At 42.9% G+C, this 22,602-nt stretch overlaps 1 protein-coding gene across 3 annotated transcripts in view; it reads left to right on the top strand.

The window, feature by feature from the left end:
• The window catches only part of Pank1 (pantothenate kinase 1), a 66,120-nt gene that overhangs the window by 41,058 nt on the left and 2,460 nt on the right, over positions 1 to 22,602 (top strand). For all 3 annotated transcript variants that reach the window (XM_042269863.2, XM_076562647.1, XM_006985665.4), the window contains exons 3-6: positions 8,871 to 9,124; positions 14,081 to 14,257; positions 14,755 to 14,878; positions 22,227 to 22,352. In XM_042269863.2, coding sequence (XP_042125797.1) covers positions 8,871 to 9,124; positions 14,081 to 14,257; positions 14,755 to 14,878; positions 22,227 to 22,352 — 681 coding nt within the window. The remainder of the gene's footprint in view (positions 1 to 8,870; positions 9,125 to 14,080; positions 14,258 to 14,754; positions 14,879 to 22,226; positions 22,353 to 22,602) is intronic.

The raw sequence follows: 22,602 nt of genomic DNA, 5'->3' as shown, positions 1-22,602 counted from the left end.
GATCCTAATGGTAGAAGGAGAGAACCAACTCTTGTAAATTGTCCTTTGATCTCCACATGCACTGTGGCACCCCCTTCCCATAAATAAATTAAGTTAATGTTAGGTGGTATATGGCACTGATAAGACAATGAAAAATTCCACTATTTAAACATGACCCTTGCCGGGCGGTGGTGGCGCACGCCTTTAATCCCAGCACTCGGGAGGCAGAGGCAGGCGGATCTCTGTGAGTTCAAGGCCAGCCTGGGCTACCAAGTGAGTTCCAGGAAAGGCGCAAAGCTACACAAGAGAAACCCTGTCTCGAAAAACAAAAAACAAAAAAACAAAACAAAAAAAAAAAAACAAAAAAAAAAAACATGACCCTCCACATGATAAATCCTGCTTATTTATAACAACACGAAGCAATGTAGATTACAGTTAGTTTTGTGGCAGGATGTTTTATCTGCTAATTCTAATGTTTCATTCTCTGCCATGCTTCATACTTTACTTCGGCAAGAGTATTCGTAATACAGCATATTCTTAGCAACAGAAAATATGTATAGAGGGAAAACTCCACATCAATATAGGACACTTGTGAGTTTTATTCACCCTAAGGCTGACATTAGTAGGCATTAGAAAATATTCTTTGCCCAGGCAGTGGTGGCGCACACCTAAAATCCCAGCACTCAGGAGGCAGAGGCAGGCGGACCTCTGGGAGTTCGAAGCCAGCCTGGTCTACATAGTGAGTTCCAGGACAGCCAGGGCAACACAGAGAAACCCTGTCTCGGAAAAACAAACAATAACAACGAAAAAGATATTCTTTTAATTGTTTATTTTTAAAAAAAATCTATGGGTCTATGCTTTGACTAGGATATGATAATAGTCTTTGGCTGAGTGAGGTCAGGAGAAAAGATGCTCTTATTATACGAGTTTCAGTGTTAAGTCTTTTCCCAGGAGGTCTGGGGAGATTCTTCAGCAGGCAGAATGCTTACTGTGCAAACACAAGGTAATGAATTCAGCTTCTCGGCTCCTGTATAAGAAAAGTAGGTGTGGCTGCACATATCTGTAACCCCAGCCGTGGGTGGGAGCATCAGAGGCAGGGGGATTGCTGCGGCCGGCTGGCTCTCAGCCTAGCCACGAGGTGATAGACTCCAGGCTCGGTGAGGGCATCAAGTGGAGAATGATAGGAGGCACCCTATGTCCTTCTCAAGTCTGTACACACATTCATAGCTTCACACCCCGGCACACACGTGTCCAACAAGCATGTACCTCCATCATATACACATACACAAGGGAAAGACAAAAAGAAAAAAATCTTGGAAGAGTGTGAAAAGCTAGGTGGAAAATCATGAGAAAGGGGTAAAGTTAAATAATTTGAACACGTGAACCTCTCTCGTCTAAGTGGACCATTTAATCATATTTATTAGTTGCTGGGCAGTGGTGGCGCACACCTTTAATCTCAGCACTCGGGAGCCAGAGGCAGGCGGATCTCTGAGTTGGAGGCCAGCCTGGGCTACAGAGCGAAATCCAGGACAGGCTCCAAAGCTACCCAGAAACCCTGTCTCAAACAAAACAAAATTACTAGCTTGGTTCTCAGATTAGTCTGGGAATGGATTTGTGATATTATAGTTGTAAGATATTTTTAGATGATGACGTTCTCCATTCTGTTCAGGTTTGACATTTGACTTCTCACATGGCCTCTTTCATTGGTACGTGAGAAAAAGCTAGAATTCTCATTCGCTAAACATGTTTGAGATTCATCTGTCTCAGGTTTCTATTAGGTCTCTTAGGTCTTTTGTGAAAAGAAAAAGAATCCTGACAATTATAATTTGTAACTCAGAATTAATGTGCAATTGCTTTGGGCTTGATAACCTTTTCTGTCATAACTTAAAAGCGTGCTGGAAGTGAAGTGTATTATATAATTTGTGTCTGTTGTGGTGGGGGCCCAACTATAATCACAGCACTAGAGAGGCAGAGGCAGACAGATTTCTGTGAGTTCAAGGCCAGCCTGGATAATGTAAGTAGTTCTAGGACAGTCAAGGCCACATAGTGAAACCCGTCTCAAAACAAAACAAAACAAACAAACAAAAAAATCCAAAAATAAAAGAGGAAAGAAAACAACAAAAACATAAATTTGTATTTTGCTCATTAAAAAAAAAATAGTAATTTGGCATCTCTTTTCTCTGCTGTAGTTGAGTGATACAGAACTGGCTGGGGTCAGGTCGAGGGAGCATGTATTTCGTGTCTGTGATGGTATACTCCTGTGTGTGTGTGTGTGTGTGTGTGTGTGTGTGTGTGTGTGTGTGTGTGTGCGCGCGCGAGTGTGCGTGCTCTCGGAGGCCAGAGGAGGTTATCTAGTACTCTCTATCTATCCTCTCTTTTCCCTTTGGGGCAGGGTCTTTCTTAAACCTGGAGCTAACAAGCCAGCCCCAGTGATCCTCCTGTCTCGGCCCACTCAGTGCTGGGGTAACAGGGGTGCATAGGACCATACCCACTTTGTTACATGGGTGATGAGATCTGAACTCTGCAGCTAGTGTGTTCTTAAGCCACCTCTCCAGCCCCTTCACTAGTTATCATTGACAAACTAACCAGAAACAACAAGGAAGCCGGAAGCCGGGCAGTGGTGGCGCACACCTTTAATCCCAGCACTCAAGAGGCAGAAGCACGTGGATCTCTGTGAGTTCAAGACCAGCCTGGTCTCAGAGCTAGTTCCAGGACAGCTAGGGCGGTTACAGAGAGAAACCTTGTCTTCAACAAAACAAAAACAAAACAAAACAAAAAAAAAACAAGGAGGTCCTCTTGCAAGTGAGCCTGCTTGTATTTAGCATACAATATTGGCACCTATGGAATCTTTGCCCTCTAAAATTTGGTCATCAGAAGGAAATAATGTTTCCAAAGTATTTTAACTCGAAGAGTAGACTGGAGTTGTGGTTTTAATTTTTAAGTAGTGCTAGAGATTGAAGCCAGGGCCCACCTATGCTCAGCCAATGTTCTACCACTGAACTGTATCCCCAGGCAAGACTCGAGTTCTTTTACTAGTTGTGAGTAATTTTAAAGGCATTTTTGTGCAGCCATCTCTTGCGACTCTTGCGAACAGCCCTTTAAGTCAGGCCAGGCAGGCACTCTTAGGAGAGAGTGTGCTGTTTTATCAAATACCCATGCTGGAGTGTGGGGATGGACTCCTCTCTCTACTCTTCAGCTAAGCTACCACGGTCCTCCTCCCACGTCAGTGATCCTCAAGTGATCTTCCTCACACCAGCATCTTCAGGGTGGCCTCTTGAACCTCTCCGCTCATGACCCCTTTTTTCTCCCAGAAAAAAAGTTGTAACTTTTAACATTTTCATATTCATTCGCTTGTTTGTTTACTTATGTTTGTGGATGGTCTGTCTGTATTTATGTCTGTGTACCACATGTGTCTCTGGTGCCCTCAGAAGCTAGGAAAAAGTATTGGATCTCCCGGAACTGGAGTTACAGATGACGGTGAGCTGCCATGTGGGTGCTGGGAATGGAAGGAACCTGGGTCTTTAGCAGCGAGTGCTCTTAACTGTTGAGTCATCTCTCCAACCCCCAAGAAGTTTTTATGCAATCCAGGTATATAAGTGTGTAACATAGGTATTCAAATCAAACATTTAGTGGATTGATCATAAATCAATTCTATCTTTAAAGATTTGTTTTATCTTTAATTATGTGTATTTGTGTGTGGAAGGGGTTGGGTATGAGCATGTGAGTGCTGATAACTGTAGAGACTTGAGGACATTTAATCCCCGGGAACTGGAGTTAGAAGCCATTGTGAACTGTGGGATGTGGATGCCTAGAACCACATTTGGGTCCTCTACAAGAGTAGTGCACACTGTTAAATAATGAGCCATCTCTCCAGCCCTAGCAAATTTATTTTAAAAACAATTATTTGGTATACATATAATTTTTACCCTTATTGAAAATGAAGGCAAATTTGATACTGAGATGGATGTGCTTGTCTAGCTGCATAGTGAATTAAATATTGGTTGGATATTTTCTACTGAAGGACACAGAGCACCTTTAAATGTTTTTAGAACCGATGTATATTTGTATAATCATCAATGTCGAGATTACTCCTTTGCCTTATACCATGTAGTTCAGAATGGCAAAAAAAGATGTTTAGTGTGACTTGAGAAATTGTTGGAAATTCTGCCCCAGTCCCAAGCCCAAATTCACTTCACATTAAAAAATAAAAAGTAAACCTGCATCTATTTATGTGGTGGGGGGCAGGGTGTGCTGCAGTGCCCTTGGGGAGTCACAGGGCAGTTTGCTGGAGTGGATCCCCCCCCACACCCCCACCATGAATTAGGAATTTCCAGAATCTCTCAGACTCCCAAAGTGCTAAGAGTTGCAAGTAGCGAGGAACTGGAGTCCACGTTGACTGGCTTGAAAAGGCTCCTGGACACAAACATCTCTTGCTTTCTCTGCATTTAGTGAAGATAGGTTGGGGTTTTGCACTTGGCCCTGGTCAGATGGAATTATACCTCGGGAATCAGTCAATGCTACAGACCAAGGCTTTTGCAGCGCCCAGAGCTGACTGTTGCACTACACCTTGCTTACTATGCTATGTTCAAACCAGTGGAAGCTTCACGGCATGTTTGCTGACTCTGATAGTTCAAATTTGTCATCATTCAAGGCCCATTTAAGATCAGGATTAGAACATATGCAGCCATGTGCTGCATACCAATGTTTGTTCAATAGCGTATGTGGCAGAAATCCTAAAGATTATATTGTCTGGGAATGTTACACTGTCTTAGTTTGTGTAAGTACAGTCTATGTGCTATTTGCACAGTGATGACATTGCTTAACAACACATTTCTCAGAATGTATCCTTTTAATTAAGCTATACACGACTGTTTTATTAGCCAGCTTTGGGTTACTGTAATAAAATGCCTCAGGCAATCCAACTTTATGAAGAAAGGTGTAGTTGGGCATGATGGTTCATACCGATAAGTCCAGCACTTTTGAAGTGAGGCAGGAAGTTCAGGAATTCAAGGTCACCTAGTCTAATCTCTCTCTCTCTCTCTCTCTCTCTCTCTCTCTCTCTCTCTCTCTCTCTCTCTCTCTCTCTCTCTCTCTCTCTCGATAGGGTTTCTCTGTGTAGCCCTGGCTGTCCTGGAACTCACTCTGTAGACTAGGCTGGTCTGGAACTCAGAAATCCTCCTGCCTCTGCCTTCCAAGTGCTGGGATTAAAGCTGTGAGCCACCACCGCCTGGCTAGGCTCTCTCTTAAAGGAAGGGAAAAAAGGGGGGTTTATTAGTTCTGGACCTTGAGCTTTTTTTTTTTTTTTTTTTTTTTTTTTTTTTTTTTTTTTTAATAGATAGGCTCTGTCTTTGTAGTTTAGGCTGGTCTCCTGTCTCAGCCATCCCAAGGCCAGCATACTAGACTATAAAAGTCCGACAGATTGATGACTTGGGTGTGGAGTGGACTCTCTTGGCAAGAGAGACTCAGAAAACTCAGTCAGCTTCTTTTTAGGGCAGGATGTGCCATTGAGGGCCACTTGGGGAAAGTTCCACCAACTCATTGCCACTCTGGCAACCATGCTCTGAATACGTGAACTCTTGAGGGAAAAAAAAAAGTATCTAAACCATAGCAGCTATAAATTGCTAAGAAAGGATAAAACACAGGTGTGTTTTCTTGGCTTACAATGTGCAAAATAAAAAACAGCTAGTTAGCTGCCAGTGTATAAACATTGAAAGGCTGGTGCTCCATTGCCACGTGGCTGAAGGTGAACTGTAGACGTGAACAGACTGTCTTGTTGACACGGTCCTCAGCATTCTGTTACCTTTAGCCAGTCGATGGCTCCTTTTGTTTTCTTACCCTCCCCTTTGGCATCTCTGTCCTAACCACTTGTGGAAGGAAACTCCGGCCCATGGAAAACATTTCTCTGTAGCTGGAATCAGAAGGATAGGTTTTCAGCTTTTCCCAAAGTAAATTCAGGTGTACAGACAAACCGTAAAGCATCCTGAGTTTCAGATTTCCCGCTTGGAAATCTCATTTGCCCCTGGGAACCTCTTCTCCTTAGGGTCTTCTTCCTAAGGTCTCTATAAAAGTGACTCTTGTGTTTCCCTTTGTTTGGGCTTTTAATAACCTTAGGCTCCAAAGGTTCTGAAAAGAAGTGTAGGAGAGATATGTGCTTCCTACTCACGCTGTATTTGGGGAAATCATTCTGAAGGGAAAGATGACATAACAGTGTTTCAGATCAAAGTTGTACGTGTTTAATTCACTCATCTTGACAGGCTTTCCTCCCCCTACCCCCCAGGGGGTAGTTTCAGGGCATCCAGATGGACAGATTGCCTATGTCCATATTTATGATGTTGGCTCTGGGAGTGGCTGTCAATATTGTTGATGAGCCTGTGATTAATATTTAAGCAGGCTAACCTATGTTTTCAAGATTGGCTGATGAAATTGCCGCTTTTCAGCCTGGAGTGACCCATGAGGTGACAGCTTTCCCTGTTTATTTACTAAGTGTTTATTAAGCAGTGATTAAGGGCAGCCTTTAGCACGGTACCAAGGCACATCTGAGGTAAAACAAGACAATGACCAGAGCTGCCGGTTTCAGTTTATGGAACCACAGAAGACAGAGGACATAATATGTACCCTCTTGTGTCCCTCTTTAGTTTTTCAGGCTTCAGGATAGTTCTAGAGCCATAGCATTGCCCTCTAAAAATGTAAATTGTATATCTCATTTAAAAGTTTCACTTGATAAAAGTGATGTTTTTGGAAACATTTATGGGATGCATTTGCTTTGGGTCACTTAGAATGCTTATTCCCATGTATCAAGAATATTTCTATCACCTCTCTGGCGACCTAGTGTAGCTCTGCAGTGCAGGTATAGATTCCATCAGTGTGTGAAATAGAAAAATCAGATGAATGACACCAAGTCACATGTGTATGTTCTTGTCTGTGTGTGAGATGTGTGGGTGGGTGAGCCATATTGCACACACTATTGCTCTTCACCTTATTTCCTGAGGCGAGGTCTCCTGGTGAACCTGGAGCTTACAGACTCAGTGAGGTTATCCAGCCAGCAAGCTCCAGTGAGGATTGTAAGGTCTGAAGCCATAATGTCTACATCTTGAACATGAATGCTGGGGAGCCCAAACTCCAGTCTTTACTGCCGGAACCATCTAGATCTAGCTTTTTATTAGCTTTAGCAGAATATCTGATTCTGTCTAGCACTTGTGTAGATTTTTTTCCAGGCCCCATAAATAATAGTGGCAGACAGGATGAAAATAGTCACCATGGGATGTTTGCTTAGTTGGCTAGTGGGTCACTTGTGATGATTTACCTAACTTCTTGTTTTAACCACTGAGTAAGGCTAATAGAACCTGTTTGTATATTTTTAGTGCCGATGGTGTTTGTTTTTTTTGGTTTTTGTTCGTTGTTGTTGTCATTATTATTATTATCATTATTTTAGAAGCAGCTAAATAGCCAAGGCTAGTCTCGAACTAATGATGTTCCTATATTGACATCATCAGTGTTGGGATTATAGACATGTGCCACAAATCTAGCCTCATAGGGCTTGTGTGTGTGTGTGTGTGTGTGTGTGTGTGTGTGTGTGTGTGTGTGTGTGTTTGTCTGTTTGTTTCTCTGTGTATGTGTGTGTGTGAAAATTTAATGATATCTTTCTTCATTGGTTGAGTTTCATGCTGGTGATTGTTAAGTTTTAGGGTTTTTTTTTTGCAGTCCTGGTGGTTGAACCAGGGCTGCACAAACAGGCACAGGCACACTACTGCTGAGCTACATCCCTAGTCCTTTGGAGCTGAGGCAGTGATTAACTTTTATTTTCTATGTCTGTTCATATTCATCTCCCTCCCACAGTGTCCCACTCCCTGCTTGCCTCTGGCTGACCTGCTTCCTCTCCAAAATAGTCTTCCTTTCTACCTTTATGTCACATGTAGTTCATCACCTTCTCTTTTTATCCCCGAGAAGGGGAAGTTTTACCTCATAGAGTTCTGAAAGGACGCTCCTGGGCCTCTCCATCTAGTAAACCCTGTGTGCATGGAGAGTGCCATGCAGATAGCATCTGACTATCATGAAATCTTCATAGCAACACTGAGAAGCTAAATAACTCAGCCCATGTCATCTCAGTTAAGTAAGTTTTAGACGTAGAGTTCAAAGCCAGGTCCATCTGCTTCAGAGCCAAGTGTGGGAAGAGGCTTCGTGGGTTCCAGGGGATTCTGCTTCATCCATTCCCAGGCCTTTTGGACCCCATGTTCTGTCAAGGATACGTATGATTCTTGTTAGCTTCTCACTATTCTAATTCACTAACCTCTCTTGGCTGTTGCAACAATTTACCACAAATTTGGTGGTTTACAACGACAGACGTTCCTTCCATCAAAGTTCTTGAGGCCCTCAAAGCACTGGCAACAACACAGTTCTGTAGAGACCACGGGCAGTTTATACTGCTCGCCTTTTCCGGTGCCTGCTTGCTGTTGGCCTCCCATAGACCATGGTGCAGCATTCAGATCTCTGCTGCCTTCGTCAAAAGTCTTAATCCTCTGGGCTTCTCACACCTTTCCTGAATGTGTCTCCTGTCATTGGAATTAGGATCCATCCAGACGACCTACAGTGATTTCTTCAAGTTTCATATCTGCAAAGATCTGTTTTCCAAATAAGACCACACTCACAGGTTCTCAGCGTTAAGACAAGAAGAGCCCGTATTCAGACCATCAATCACACAAGCTAATCGGTGCTTTCCCAAGAATCTGGCAAGCTCTTGTCCTTGTGGCACAGCTATTTTTCTGGCAGTGACTGTTTCACAACTTAGGGGTCGGAGAGTATTTCTTTGAACATGAATCTTACAGATAGCACACACCTCCTCGGCTCCTCCCAACACGGTCTGTGGCATCTAACAGGGTTCTGTTCTCTTGCAGATTGCCGACCTGCAGCTGCATAAACTGGACGAACTGGACTGTTTGATTCAGGGCCTGCTTTACGTTGACTCAGTTGGCTTCAACGGCAAGCCAGAATGTTACTATTTTGAAAACCCCACAAATCCTGAGTTGTGTCAAAAGAAGCCATACTGCCTTGATAACCCATACCCTATGTTGCTGGTTAACATGGGCTCAGGTGTCAGCATTCTAGCAGTGTACTCCAAGGACAACTACAAACGAGTTACGGGGACCAGGTAAACATGCTCTCGACTAGGAGAGCCTTTTTATGCTTAAACCACGCCTATTTCATGATGAGCAGTACATGGTAAAGGATTATTTACATTGGCTATGTTTTTAAAAGAAATATGTTAGGCTCCTATACTCACCAAAAAGGGGTTTTATTGGATATTTGTTTTAGTTTGTTTTGGGGCATATGATCTTAACTTGTAGTTAAGGCTACCCTAAAGCTTTAGAGTATAAGCCCAGGCTAGCCTCAGACTCAAAGTTCTGCCTCTGTCTCCTGAGTGCTGGGAGTTTAGGCCTGAGCCACCATGACCAGTTTTTTGGATGAGACATTAGAGGAGTAGAGGATGATTCATGTAAAGGTTGATAACATACGGTCTTTGTCTACTGGAGGTCCTACTCAGGTGGAGAAGGAGGTTGGCACACACTAGTTTGCCAGCAGGTAGATGTACTGAGTGCTAAAGGGACCTCCAGGACTGCAAGCCCAAGAGAAGGCTGGTTGGGACAGGGGTGGGAACTGGGATGGTCAGAGATGCTTCGGAGAAAGTTCCTCTGGGAACCTTCTTGATGTCACGACAGGAAAGATGGCTTGAAATCGTATTTCATCCCAACCAGCAAAGAGACGTAATGGTTTTTCCTCTTTTCCTGTAAGTGAGGAGTGGATAGTCAGTGCAGCTGGTAGGAATTTTGGAATGCAGGGCACAGGAACACAGCCCCGTGACTCCAGGGGGTCAAGAATACTTGGAGGATCCCCCCCCCCCCCCGTACATGCACTCTAAGACCCACGAAGGGCAAGCAGGCTCAGCTTCCAGTCAATGGAGAGCTCCACATGGCAAAAGGCTCTGTTGTCAAGTGTCATTAAGAAAGCCCGCTCTGAGCAACATTAAGCTGATTTGGAATGAAACATTTCTCCAACTTGCTAAACCACAAAACCCTCTTTTTTAGAGGAGCTAAAAAGGACTGGTGCTGTATAGAGTGTGCTTAGGATATGGTGTTGAAACCACTGTGCATGGCAAATGAACGTGGCACATTACTTGTCTGGGTCTCTGCAGCAGCACTCTTCACCCTGGGAGGAAGGATCTGCCTTTTTAGTGTGTGTTTATGAATTGTGGCGGAGCTGTGTGAATCAGTGTTCCTGGGAGAAAGTGATATTACCCAATGTGTGCAGAGATTTCTAGTTCTTACAGTTGGAGGTGGGACACACTACACGCATGTAGCAGGTTGAAGTCAGAGATACTGATAAAATTCTGTAATGTACAGGACAGCTCCTCCAACAGCAAAAGATATATGGGATCCCAAATATTAATAGTGCTACAGGTACACACACTCCGACTGAAGTTGGCATGGGTTCTGAATGTAGTATCTGTTATGTTTATAAACTGCTCCCAGGCACCCACCTTTCCTGTTTTTTAATTTTCATTTTACTTATTATTCATTATCATTATGTAGCTCTGGCTGGCCTGGGATGCATCGTGAAAACCAGGGTAACCTCAAACTCACAGAGATCTACCTGTCTCTTCCTCCTGAGTGCTGGGATTAAAGATGTGCACTATAATTCCTATAAAGTGCACTGCATACATGTTTTCTTTAAGAATACAGTAGCTTACTTACTTGCCCAGGAACAAACACGGATCCCACGGTCTCCTTAGGACCAACAGGAGGATCAAGATACGAATACTGAGCTAAGCAGGTCTTCCCTTAGAGAGTGCTTTCCTGGCGAAGGTGTAAGCTTTACAACCGCTACAGACTTCTCCCAGGAGTCGTTGGATTGGTAAAGCTGCTCTCAAGGTAATAACAAGCTACACATTTCCCATGGTTAGAAATACTTAGACTTTTGTTGATGCATACACAATAGCTAATGAGCGACATCACAGACGAGTTCTCAGATGTGCTGACCCCAGGGATCTGTATCATCCTGAGAAGCCGTGATGGAGCTAGTGGTGGGTGTGGCTTCTTCACAGATGGAGTAATGCCTACAAACCCCAGATGTTGAGGAACTTATGCTCCTCCTGCCTCAGTCTCCCAAGTGCTGGTATTACAGGTGTGTGCCACCACTTCCAGCTCAGATGTCGCTCTTGCTATATGTTAGAAAACATCAGATGTAAACTCTTAGGATCAGTGGTGAGAATTAGCATATGGGACACACTTTGGGGACCGTTGCTATTAAGCAAGCTCTTGACCACTGAGCTACCTCAGTGGGGACCATTGATGGAAGCAAATTGTGTAAGCTTCAAGTTTTGTTGCTTCTCTTATAAACTGAGAGTTGTAACTCCAGGTTTTTGTTCGTGTTTTTTTATATTTTCCCTGTAACCTTTTTTTTTTTTTTTGGTGGATTTCATTTCATTTCATTTTTTGGTTTTTTGAGGGAGTGTCTCACTATGCCGCCAAAATTAGCCTTGAATTTTCCACAAAATACATCAGCCATAGCCTTCCAAGTCCTGGGGTCACAGGCAGCCGTGTGTGTGTGTGTGTGTGTGTGTGTGCTGGTACAAATACATGACAAGGTTTCCCAATGAACCTGGAAGCTCACCAATTCTGTTAGGCCAGATGTGCTGGCCAGTGAGCATCGGGGATCCTCTTAGATCCAGTCTTCATACTCACACCCCAGGCTGGGGGAGCCACCTCCCCCCCCCTGCTGCACCAGTGTATGGAAGACGCCACGTCATTTCATGATATCCATTTTCTTCTACATGTTTTTAAATGGTTGCTTTTGTATACCTTCACTGCTTCCTAGATTGGGGACAGTCATTTTTCCCTCCAGTGACACAAGTCCAATTCTCAGTCTGAAAATTAATACTTGACAGGTAATGTTATTGTATGTAGTCTGTTAAAAGAAGAAAGTAACTCTGGAACTTAAGTGGAAGGAACAGTGCATCTCCCTTGGTCATTCAGGAATTTACACGTATGCCCATCAATGTCCATTGCTCTATAGGCATTGCCAATTCAATTACTAAAACGAGAAACTGAAGATTTCATCTCACTCTGATGAATAATAATTTCCAGTGCTCTGATGAATAATAATATCCAGTGCCCTTTTCTATCTATATATTTTGTCTCTGGTATACTGAGGATTTTTCTACATGTCTGTCAAAACAGACAGATGTATCTGCTTGTGAGCAAGAAAATTTCTTGACTAAATACGAAGGTTGAGGGTAATGACAAGTGCTAGAGACTCTTGGCTCTTCTGTGACCTTGCATTCCTCTCTCCTGTCAGCAGCACACCAGCTGTCCAGATGCATGCTTGCTTTCCCATCCAGCTTTTTATCTGGAATCACTCACCATTTTCTAGTCGTACCCCATTTCCAGTTCTACCAACACATCAGTTGATGAGTTGCCTTCTTTCTAAGTCAGCCAGTCTCTTGAGTTGCCTACATCTGGAGTTGGTGGTTGAATGCCTTGATCAAGGTGGATGCCTAATGTTCAAAGAAGATGATCAGAGACAAAAACCATCAAAGCTAAAAATGAGAACCAAGACTTTTTTTTTTTAAGTATACAGGGAGCAAACAAGAAAATGTCGGTGGCTCATAACCCACCAAGGGTTCTCATTAAACACATTCATGTGGGGTTTGGTGTGCAGAAGAGGGTAGACTTTCTTTTGGTATGTGTGCCTTTCTGTTTCCTTGTGATGCCACCACACCTGTGACTTGGGTAGCTTTTGCTGGTGGTGCACATCGACACCTAAATGGCCCTTGGAAAAAGAACTCTTGAGTTGGAGGTTTTTTGTTTTTCTTTTAGAATCAAAGTCTGAGACTATGACACAATTTTATTATGAAGACAATATTTAAAAGCTATGTCCTTGCCTATAACCTGGTGTCTTCTTGGTAATTATTGATAATCAGTATAATTTGCCATACATTTATTTTCCTTTAATCTCAACTTAATTTTCCCCCTTAGAATTAAAAGCTGGTGATCAAATGCAAAATGTTTTCCCAGAATTACTGGCTCTTTGAAGCTTCAGAACCAAATGATATGAGCAGCAAGCTCTTCTCTATTTATCATGCATGGTAAATCAGAGAAGCCTTGGCCAGCAGTTAGGAACTAAAGTTCCCTTTCTTGCCATGACTTCCCTAATGGTAGTTATTTCCCTGGTTTGGGTTTTCGTGATACCAGGTAGCTTGGATATTGATATATAATTAATCTTATTCTCAGCTACATAAATTATTTTCTAAGTTGAGCAGCAAGGTCTATTTTGGGACCATCACCTCCAAAACAGTGGAAAGCGTTTAAAGCATACTTCCAGCATTTGGAACCATTTTGTGACTTTTTTTACTCTTACTAGTGGGTGGTAATTAGAAGTAAGCAATACCCTTTCCTAAAGACTAGTAGAAAGCATTCTTTTATTAGGTAGATAGTAGTTTTACTCTCAAAATTTCTGAGGTAGGATGAGATGATTACTGTAGAGAAGCAGGGTCAGGGAAGGCAGCCTTTTGGGGGACATGCTGGGACAGTCAGGAGTCAGGTTTCTTCCCAGAGACTGGCTCGATAGTTGTGAACTCTGCGTACACCATTTCTTTCCCCGTGTACTTGCATTTAGTTGCAGATGGTGTTCTAACACCAGCCATTTCTCTGGCTATGTGCTGCTTTCAGACTCTCCAAGCAGAACAAGCCATGGTTTGGCCCCTTTCGTGGGTGAGCGGACTGAATGAAGCATGTAGGCTAGCAGTTAGCTGAAGGTCTCACAACAGAAACCAGTGAGAGTCTTTCTCAATGCTGTTCCCAAATTTAGGGGCAAGTTCCTCTTGACATTCGATCTTAGCCACTGCCCGCTTTTCTTATCCAGTCTACCCTCGAGTTCTGTTCTGACTCCAGCACTCGGATTCAGATGCTCTCTGCTCTCCAACAAAGTGCTCCTTCGCTTTCCCGCATTTTTCTGAACCCGCATTCATAGTCTTGCTGTAGCTGGGGACTTGGATGGGCATATCACGAAGCAAAAATTAAAAAAAAAAATCAACCTTATTGTCCTTCAGTCTTGGAGGCGGGACATTCCTAGGCCTGTGTTGCTTGCTGACTGGTTGTGAGACCTTTGAAGAAGCTCTGGAGATGGCAGCTAAAGGCGACAGCACCAATGTTGATAAGCTGGTGAAGGACATTTACGGAGGAGACTATGAACGATTTGGCCTTCAAGGATCTGCTGTAGCATCAAGGTAGAGACTAAGTGGCTAGGAGCTGTAGAGAATCCACACAAGGCAGGCTGTCCGCCCTGGCCATTCATCTAGTTTTCTTTTTTTAAAATAAATGCCAGCCTACCAGCCGGGTGTAAATATCTGTCATGTCAGATCTCAGACTTGATCACCTGTCCTTAATGAAGCACCAATACGGTTACCACTTGTGCTTAAAATAAGGCAACTTTGAAAGAAGGTTCTGGAAAATGCCAGTTTCCCCTGTTCCGTTCTTGTCCAGATAGCTTCTAGAAGCATTACAAGTTTCTTCCCCGTTAATAGTCATACTGCTTTGTCCCTTGTTAAGAAGCAGACAGCCAGCCATTCATAGTGTAATACTGTCTGCTTTTAAACCATAATAGCAAAGACAGGTCATTGAGTTTAAACAGGATTATTCATAGTGCTTCCCAGAGTACCTTGGTGGAAGCTTGGGTCCTGCCTGGGGGTGACTTTGAATCCTCTCACTGATATTTCCAACATAGCTTTGGCAACATGATGAGTAAAGAAAAGAGAGAGTCCATCAGCAAGGAAGACCTCGCCCGTGCCACACTGGTCACCATCACCAACAACATCGGCTCCATTGCTCGGATGTGTGCGCTGAATGAGGTAAGGCTTTAACCCTGAGAAAGCCAGGGGGCCGGGGGCATCCCCAGATACCCTCTTGGGCAGTATAATAACTGCTGTCATTCTTAGGAATCTCACCCTTTCTTCTGTGGTTGCGCCTTAGAGAACAGAAGGGTCGAGTGAGTGGGAAAAAAGATAATATAGTTTACTTTTAAATAGATACCCCTGTGGAAGCATGTCAGAAATCCCAATACACGGGCCATTCGCCCTGCATGTGTGTGTGTGTGTGTGTGTGTGTGTGTGTGTGTGTGTGTGTGTGTGTAGATAATTACTCATAAAACGCTCCCACCTGCGGTACTTGATATTCTCTCTGCTTTCAGCTTCTTTACAGTGTTGCCTTGTGGCATGGAGTTCAAGCAGCATTGTACAGGGCTATCAAAGCAAAGAGAGCTTGCTACAGTCAAGGCCATCCAGAGCCCCGGGCACAAGAAGCGGGTAGAGCTGGGGGCAGACAAAGCTTTATTAACAAGTTTTGAAAGATTACATTCTTCTGAGGAAAAAAAAAAAGTGGAATCCCTTTCTAAGAAAGAAGATTTAAGAAGTAGAACAACCCTCTCCTTAAGGTGTATTAGGAAGACAAGATAAAGAAGTTGGGGCATGGAACAGGTAATAGGAGAAATAGATAAGAACCACAGCAGGTACATTAAATAAATACATAAATGAATCTTTTTTAAAAAAGGGAGGAGGGGTGGGGCTGGAGAGATGGCTCAGCAGTTAAGAGCACTGGCTTCCAGAGGTCCTGAGTTCAATTCCCAGCAACCACATGGTGGCTCACAACCATCAATAGTGGGATCTTTATGCCCTCTTCTGGCATGAAGTTAGAGCATGCAGTTAGTACATGCAGATGCATGAAGTTAGTACATGCAGATAGAGCACTCATACATAAATAAAAATAAATCTTTTTTAAAAAAAGACACAGCAGGTCAGTAAGAGGTTTTGAAATACATAATTTTTAAATAGAAATATGGCATGCTTGCAAAAGACAGTTCAAACTGTAAATATCATAAGTATCACACACTTGTGTGCATACACACACACACACACACACACACACACACACACACACACACACTCTGCCTAGATCAATAAATAAAACTTCACAGATACTTCAAAGCCTTTGTGAAGAGCTAAAGAGATGGCTCAGTGGTTAAAAACACATGCTGCTGTTGTAGAGGACTAGAGTTTAGTTTCCAGCTGCTGTTGTAGAGGACTAGAGTTTAGTTTCCAGCACCCAAGCCTGGCGGTCACCACTGCCTCTAACTGCAGCTCCAGGGGATCTGTCGAGACCCTGCCGAGCTGAATTACAAGGCAAGTTTGTTTGTTTGCTTGGGTTGGTTGGTTTTGCTTTGTTTTAATGCTGATCCTGGCTTTGAACTTGGTGGTTACAAAAAGAGACCTCTCCTTTCACACCACTGACTAGAGTATATCACAGTCACCTGGAGAGCAGTCAGCATTTACTGGAAGTCCCTAGTCCACTTGGGTTTAAATGGGAAGCTGCTGGTGATCAGCTTCCAGAGACATGCTTTTCAAAGTCCACTTCGGTCAAGAGATTCATTGGAAACAAAGGTTTATTTTTTCAGGCTTTAACCTTTACAGTGTGTTTTTCCAAGTAGCTAAACAAGCTGAAAGACTAATGTGTGTGGGTAGGCTGGCTGCGCTCATGGCTCTCAAAGGTCAATTGCATAGTGACACCCTTTGCCCCACAGAGCAACTGTGCCCTTTCCCCTACTTTCCAGAGTTACCTCCAGCCCTGTAGTCTGCTGGAACGGGCCAGGTCTTTTCACAGATATCAGAATCCCTTTGGGAGAGGCCAACTGCCTTTATTCTTTCACATTAGAAAATGTACACGTTATCTGCTGGCTTGAGCAACTACCTTGCATGTTTCCTGTGCAGTTCAGTGATGGAGTGACTACCCTGGGACCAAGGATCTTCTAGAGGCTGCCGAGTTAATGTGGGCTCTCTGAACAGCTCAGGGGTTGGCAGTATCAGATTTCCCTGGGAGAGCAGAATCCAAGGTCATCAGGCCTTGCAAGGCTCTCCGCAATTGCTGATTGGAGAATCTTTGATTTTAGCCATGTCATATGATGGGGCACCACATTTCCTGAAGCTGAGTTGGGTTTTGTTATGATAATGAAATGCTCTCCTCTCAACTTTTTTTTTTTATTTTTAAGTTTTAAAATTGATTTTATTGTTTTAAATGATGTATATGTGTGCACATCAGGGGTATACATGGGAGCCAGATGCCCCCAGAGTTCAGAGGAGGTAGAACCCCCGGGGCTAGAGTTACAGGTAGTTGTAATCTATCTGATGTGGGTGCTGGGAAGTGCATCATTTTCTTACTCTTAACCACTGAGCCATCACTCCAGCCTTTCCCCCCAACTTTAAGCTTTATTTATCTTTTCATTAGCATATATAAGTTCATAATGCATTTTATTATGACATTTTCATACTGTACGGAGTATATTTTGATCATATTTGCCTCCCTTACTCTTTCTTGCACCCTCTCCCACTGGCACTGATTCCCCTTCCTCCTCCCAAGTGGACCCCTAGCCCCCCTTTCTATCCCCCTAGCCCCCCACCCCCACCCCACTTCAATCTCACCAATGATTTTCATTAATGCTTTTTAACAGGAGTCTTGGTGAAGGTTTGTTTACAAGAGCAAAAAAGACAATGTTGCTCCATCCTCCATCAGCCATGGACTGTATAAATCCTCGGGGAGGGATGGGACCTATGAGCCCTTCCCACCCCTGTGACAAGGCCCAACCTTGTGCAGGTCATCCCAGCTGCTGTGAATGAAGTAGTCCGACAGCCTCGTCACGGCCGGAAGTCAGCAGTGCTCTCTGCACTCCCCCTCCTCTGGCCCTTACATTCTTTCCTTTCCTTTTCCCACTATATTGCTTGAGCCTTAGAGGAAGAGCTATAGACGCCTGGTCATTCAGCTGTCATTTATACGTGAATGCTCCTCTGACTAAAGCTGACGTCATCTCTAATCCGTGGGCACAGACAACTACTTAGAAGATCATTTTGATAGGCACATCATGTTCTTTGAGCAAACACAATAGCTTCCCAACGAGGGCCTCTTGACCTACCCAGGCACAGGTATTGACTGGGTGTGTATCACCAGATGTGAATTTCCTCCTGGGAAGTGTGTCTCAATTCCAACTGAAAGCAGTAGGTTCCCCCATAGTACACTTATCACTGTTGTACCTGTGGGCACATCTTGCTTGGACAGTTGTTACACACAAGGTCCACCACAGCTGGCTAAGGCTGTTAATGTCAGTTCTCTCCCAGCAGCATGCATTGCACCTTTTATTTAGTTTTGAGTAGATAGTGCAGAGTCCCAAAGACAGAAGACAGGCAGTCAGGGAAGCAAGTCCATTTCTACACTCACCTCCCCTTCAATCTCACTAGGGAAGGTCCCTTGTTTTTAGATTTGGTTTGTCCTTATTCTGTGTTTTATATGGATTGACATAAACATGTGCTTTCAAAGATAGCAAGCTCTACAGAACATTGTCTCTTTTTAAAAATGTATTTGTGTATGTATGAGTGTCTTGCCTGCATGTATTTCTGTGCACTACATGTGTGTAGTGCCCACCAAGGCTAGAAGAGGGCATCAGATACTCTGGGACTGGAGTTACAGACAATTGTGAACTGACATGTGGGTCCTGGGAACTGAACCCAGATCTTCTGGAGAATCAGCTGGGAAATAATCATAAACTATACAGTCTACCCTCTACATACTATGCTGCATCCTGCTTTGCTGGTTTGGGGTTTTATTGTAAAAGTTTCTGGGTATATGTGAAGGATAGGGGATAAAGGACTCCTATGTATCAGTTCATACTGAGCGGTTTCTAGGACTTGGCCACCCGTGCCTCATCTATCTCTTTTCTTGTTTCTCCTTCTTCTACTCCTCTTTTTAGCTTAAACATGAGAAGTTTAGGTCCACCATCGTTTTCAACCTGCACATGCTTCAGATATGCACCTCTGAAAATATTGCCTCTCACTGTTTTACACAATGTGTCTTGAGATTGCTGTATTTCTATTTCAGCATTTGTAGTAGCTGTCTAGTACTCTACATGCTATTAAAGACTTGAGCATTTTTCTGATACTTAGGGTATTTTTTTAGCCTTTGCATTATCAAAAATCCTATAGTATATACATGTGTATGTTTTATACATATGTATTATGCACACATTTGTACAACATACGATTTTGTATAAATGTCAGTATTATCTGTAAGATAAATTTTTAACTGGGCATAGGAGCCCACACCTTTAGTACCAGAATTCAAGAGGCAGAAACAGGCAGATCTCTGTGAATCTGAGGCCAGCCTGGTCTACATAGTTGCTTTCAGGCAAGCCAAGTCTGCATAGTAAAACTTTGTCTCAAACAAAATGAATTAATTAATTAAATTAAAAAGATAAATTTCTGAATCAATGGGTACGTTGATTATAATTTTGACAGACATCATAAAACTCCTTCCATAGCTGGGCAGTGGTAGCACATGCCTTTAATCCCATCACTCAGGAGGCAGAGCCAGGTGCTCTGTGAGTTTGAGGCCAGCCTGGTCTTCAAAGTGAGTTCCAGGACAGGCTCCAAAGCTACACAGAGAAACCCCGTCTCGAAAAACAACAACAACAAAAACAAAAAACAAACAAACAAACAAAAACTCCTTCCATAAACATAGTCCTAATTTGTTTTTCCACTAAGCATAATATATAAATTTCTAAGAGGGCTGTTAACCTTTTTTTTTTTAAATATTTTTTTAATCTAATAGAAAAGAAATTATACCTTAATATAAGTGATTATGTATTTTCATATATTTAATCGTTATTAGTGTTTCCCTTTTTTAAAGTTTCTTAAATTACATGTATTTGTGTGTGTGTGTGTTTCTGTGTGGACGTATGTATAGGGCTGCAAACATACTATGGTCCTTGTCAGAGGACAACTCCTGGGAGTCAGTTTTTTTCCTTGTGCTCTGCTGGTTTGAGACATTAAATTCAAGTCATCAGGCTTAACAGCAAGCACCTTTACCCAGTGAGCCTTCTTGCTGGTTCAGTCATTCTCATTTTGTGCACCTGTGAACAGTCTATTACTATACTATTCACCTATTGAGTATTGGATTGTTGATCCTGCTTTCTTGTTGGCTTGCAGGAACTCTATTAATTAACAAATCATTTCTTTTGATATGTACTGAAGACAATTTTTCAAGTAAACAAATCAATTTTACTAGATTTTGAGTATCATAGCTCTTCTACTTTGACATTACTTTTTTTTTAAAAGATTTATTTATTTATTATGTATACAGAGGAGGGCGCCAGAACTCATTACAGATGGTTATGAGCCACCATGTGGTTGCTGGGAATTGAACTCAGGACCTCTGGAAGAGCAGTCAGTGCTCTTAACCTCTGAGCCATCTCTCCAGCCCGACATTAGTTTTTATTGCTCTCAATTATGTGCGTATCTATCTGTCTTTGTAGCTATGTGAACATGAGTGCAGGTGGTTGCAGAGGTCAGAAGCATTGGATACCCTGGAGCTGTAGTTATAGGCGGTTATGAACTGCCTCGTGTGTCTGCTGGGAACCAAACTCTGGTCCTTTGCAAGAGCAGCATGTGCCCTTAGCTGCTGAGCTGCCTCTCCAGCCTTACGTCACTCTTGAGAAGAGCTCACTTCTGTTTTCCTTAGTCACCTCTCATTTTCCTTCTTTGTCAAACATTTGTAATTTTGACCCACCTGGCCTTTCTTTGAAATAGGAAATGCTTGTCAGAATTTAATGCTGACTCTACTCCATCTGTCTTCCTAGTAGGGTGATACAAGAGTTCTACTTTGCGCCCCCTAAGTTTAGTTAAATTCCTCTTTATATGTATGTACATATATATTATATAATATATATAATTGAAAATGGAGTTAAAGTTACAGTTAAATCTGTCCCTCAGCGCCCCCCCCCCACAACTCTTTCTTTACCTTGCATGTTCTGTAGTCTGGTTAGTTTGTGGCTCCAGACTTTATTTCTAATGGAAATATACTGAAAGTACCTAAGTCCTTCACCCACGGAATATTTTCAGTGACTAATGTCTTCATGAACATCTATTGTTAAAACTTGAGACATTTCAAAGATGATACTCCTAGACCTTGATTACTCGTGGTAGACAGAGCAGAAAATAACCATCCAAGGCTCTCTTGCCTTTGATCTGAGTGACCATGGCAACTGGCCTTGGTCCAGCATCTGCAGGCTGAGCTCAGTCTTTAGCTTCAGAAATACCTTAGGGTAGAGTGGGAAGAGCTGCGGGAGCCGAAGCCTGTCTGCATGCACGGAATGAGAGGAATGTTCGTAAGTGTTTCACAGAATGAAAATCTACACCCATGTTACCGTATTTTAACCCTTCTGTTGCTCAGACAAGATAGTCTACTCTTGAAGGCAGAGATGGATATTGTTTCTTCATTATATCCCAGTCTTAGTAGATGAACAAACCACACCACAGACATTCATTTCACTTATAAGTTGGTTGTAAGAGTGTTTTATGCTTGGAGTTTGGGGGGGCTGAGGGACAGATTTAACTGTAACTTCAACTCCATTTTCAATTGTATATATTATATATAATACACACACACACACACATATATAATATATGTTTGTAAACGGAAGATATATCAGGCTTAATGCAACCTGGCATAATAACTGTAAACAATAACCTGACGACCCGTTCCTTTTCTGGTCTGCTTTGCCCACGCTCTAGTTTGCTTTCTGTTGCTGTGATAAAGAGCATGAGGTGGCAGTCTGGGGTGGAACGGATTTACTGGGCCTTCATTTCTTAATCAAACTCCATCACTGAGGGAAGCCAAGGCAGCAGCGCAAGCAGAGCAAGACCCTGGAGGCGGGGCCTGAAGCAGAGACCACAGAGGAAAGCTGCTTCCTGACGCTGACCTGCTCAGCCTTAGCCGAGCCATCCATGACACCATGTGACACACCCACAGGGAGCTGGGCCGTCCCACATCAATCATGAAAATGGCCCCCCAGACTTGCCTACAGACCAGTCTGATGGAGACACCTCAGCTGAGGATCCTCTTCCCAACTGAATCTAGTTTGCTGTCACATTAAGAAAAAAGCCAGCGTAGCCCGACCAAAATCTGCCCCTTCTGTTCTGTGGAGTGCTCTGTCGGTTTCACTTGGGTTTTGGAGATGCTGAAATAGTTCCATTTACAGACATTGACTGAGCGGGGTCATCTACAACCACACACATAACACGAGTCTTTACTAAATGCTGTTTTAAGCCCTGGTTTAATTGTTTTCTTGTTGTTTTTGTTTGTTTGTTTGTTGTTGTTTTTCAGAATATTGACAGAGTTGTATTTGTTGGGAACTTTCTCAGAATCAATATGGTCTCAATGAAGTTGCTAGCGTATGCCATGGACTTTTGGTCTAAAGGACAGCTGAAAGCACTGTTTTTGGAACATGAGGTAGGTCAGGCTCACGGGGGACTTAATTGTCCTATGTGTATTTTGGGTTGTCTAACATATGAGGTAGGTCTCTGTATTTCAAAATTAATCAAGTAGAAAATTGCCTTCTAACTTCATATTTGTTACCTTCTCCACACACACACACACAAAAAGAAGTCATTTATACAGTGGAAGCTTTCTTCATCAGCAGTGGAGATTTGAAGGTGGTTACTGAAATGAAAACAAAAAGTCATTTGGAAATGTGAATTAT

The sequence above is a fragment of the Peromyscus maniculatus genome, chromosome 1, assembly GCF_049852395.1.
Source record: "Peromyscus maniculatus bairdii isolate BWxNUB_F1_BW_parent chromosome 1, HU_Pman_BW_mat_3.1, whole genome shotgun sequence".
Classification (NCBI taxonomy): Eukaryota; Metazoa; Chordata; class Mammalia; order Rodentia; family Cricetidae; genus Peromyscus; species Peromyscus maniculatus.
The sequence above is the reverse complement of the archived record's forward strand: the minus strand, read 5'-3'. Positions and strand labels throughout refer to the sequence as shown.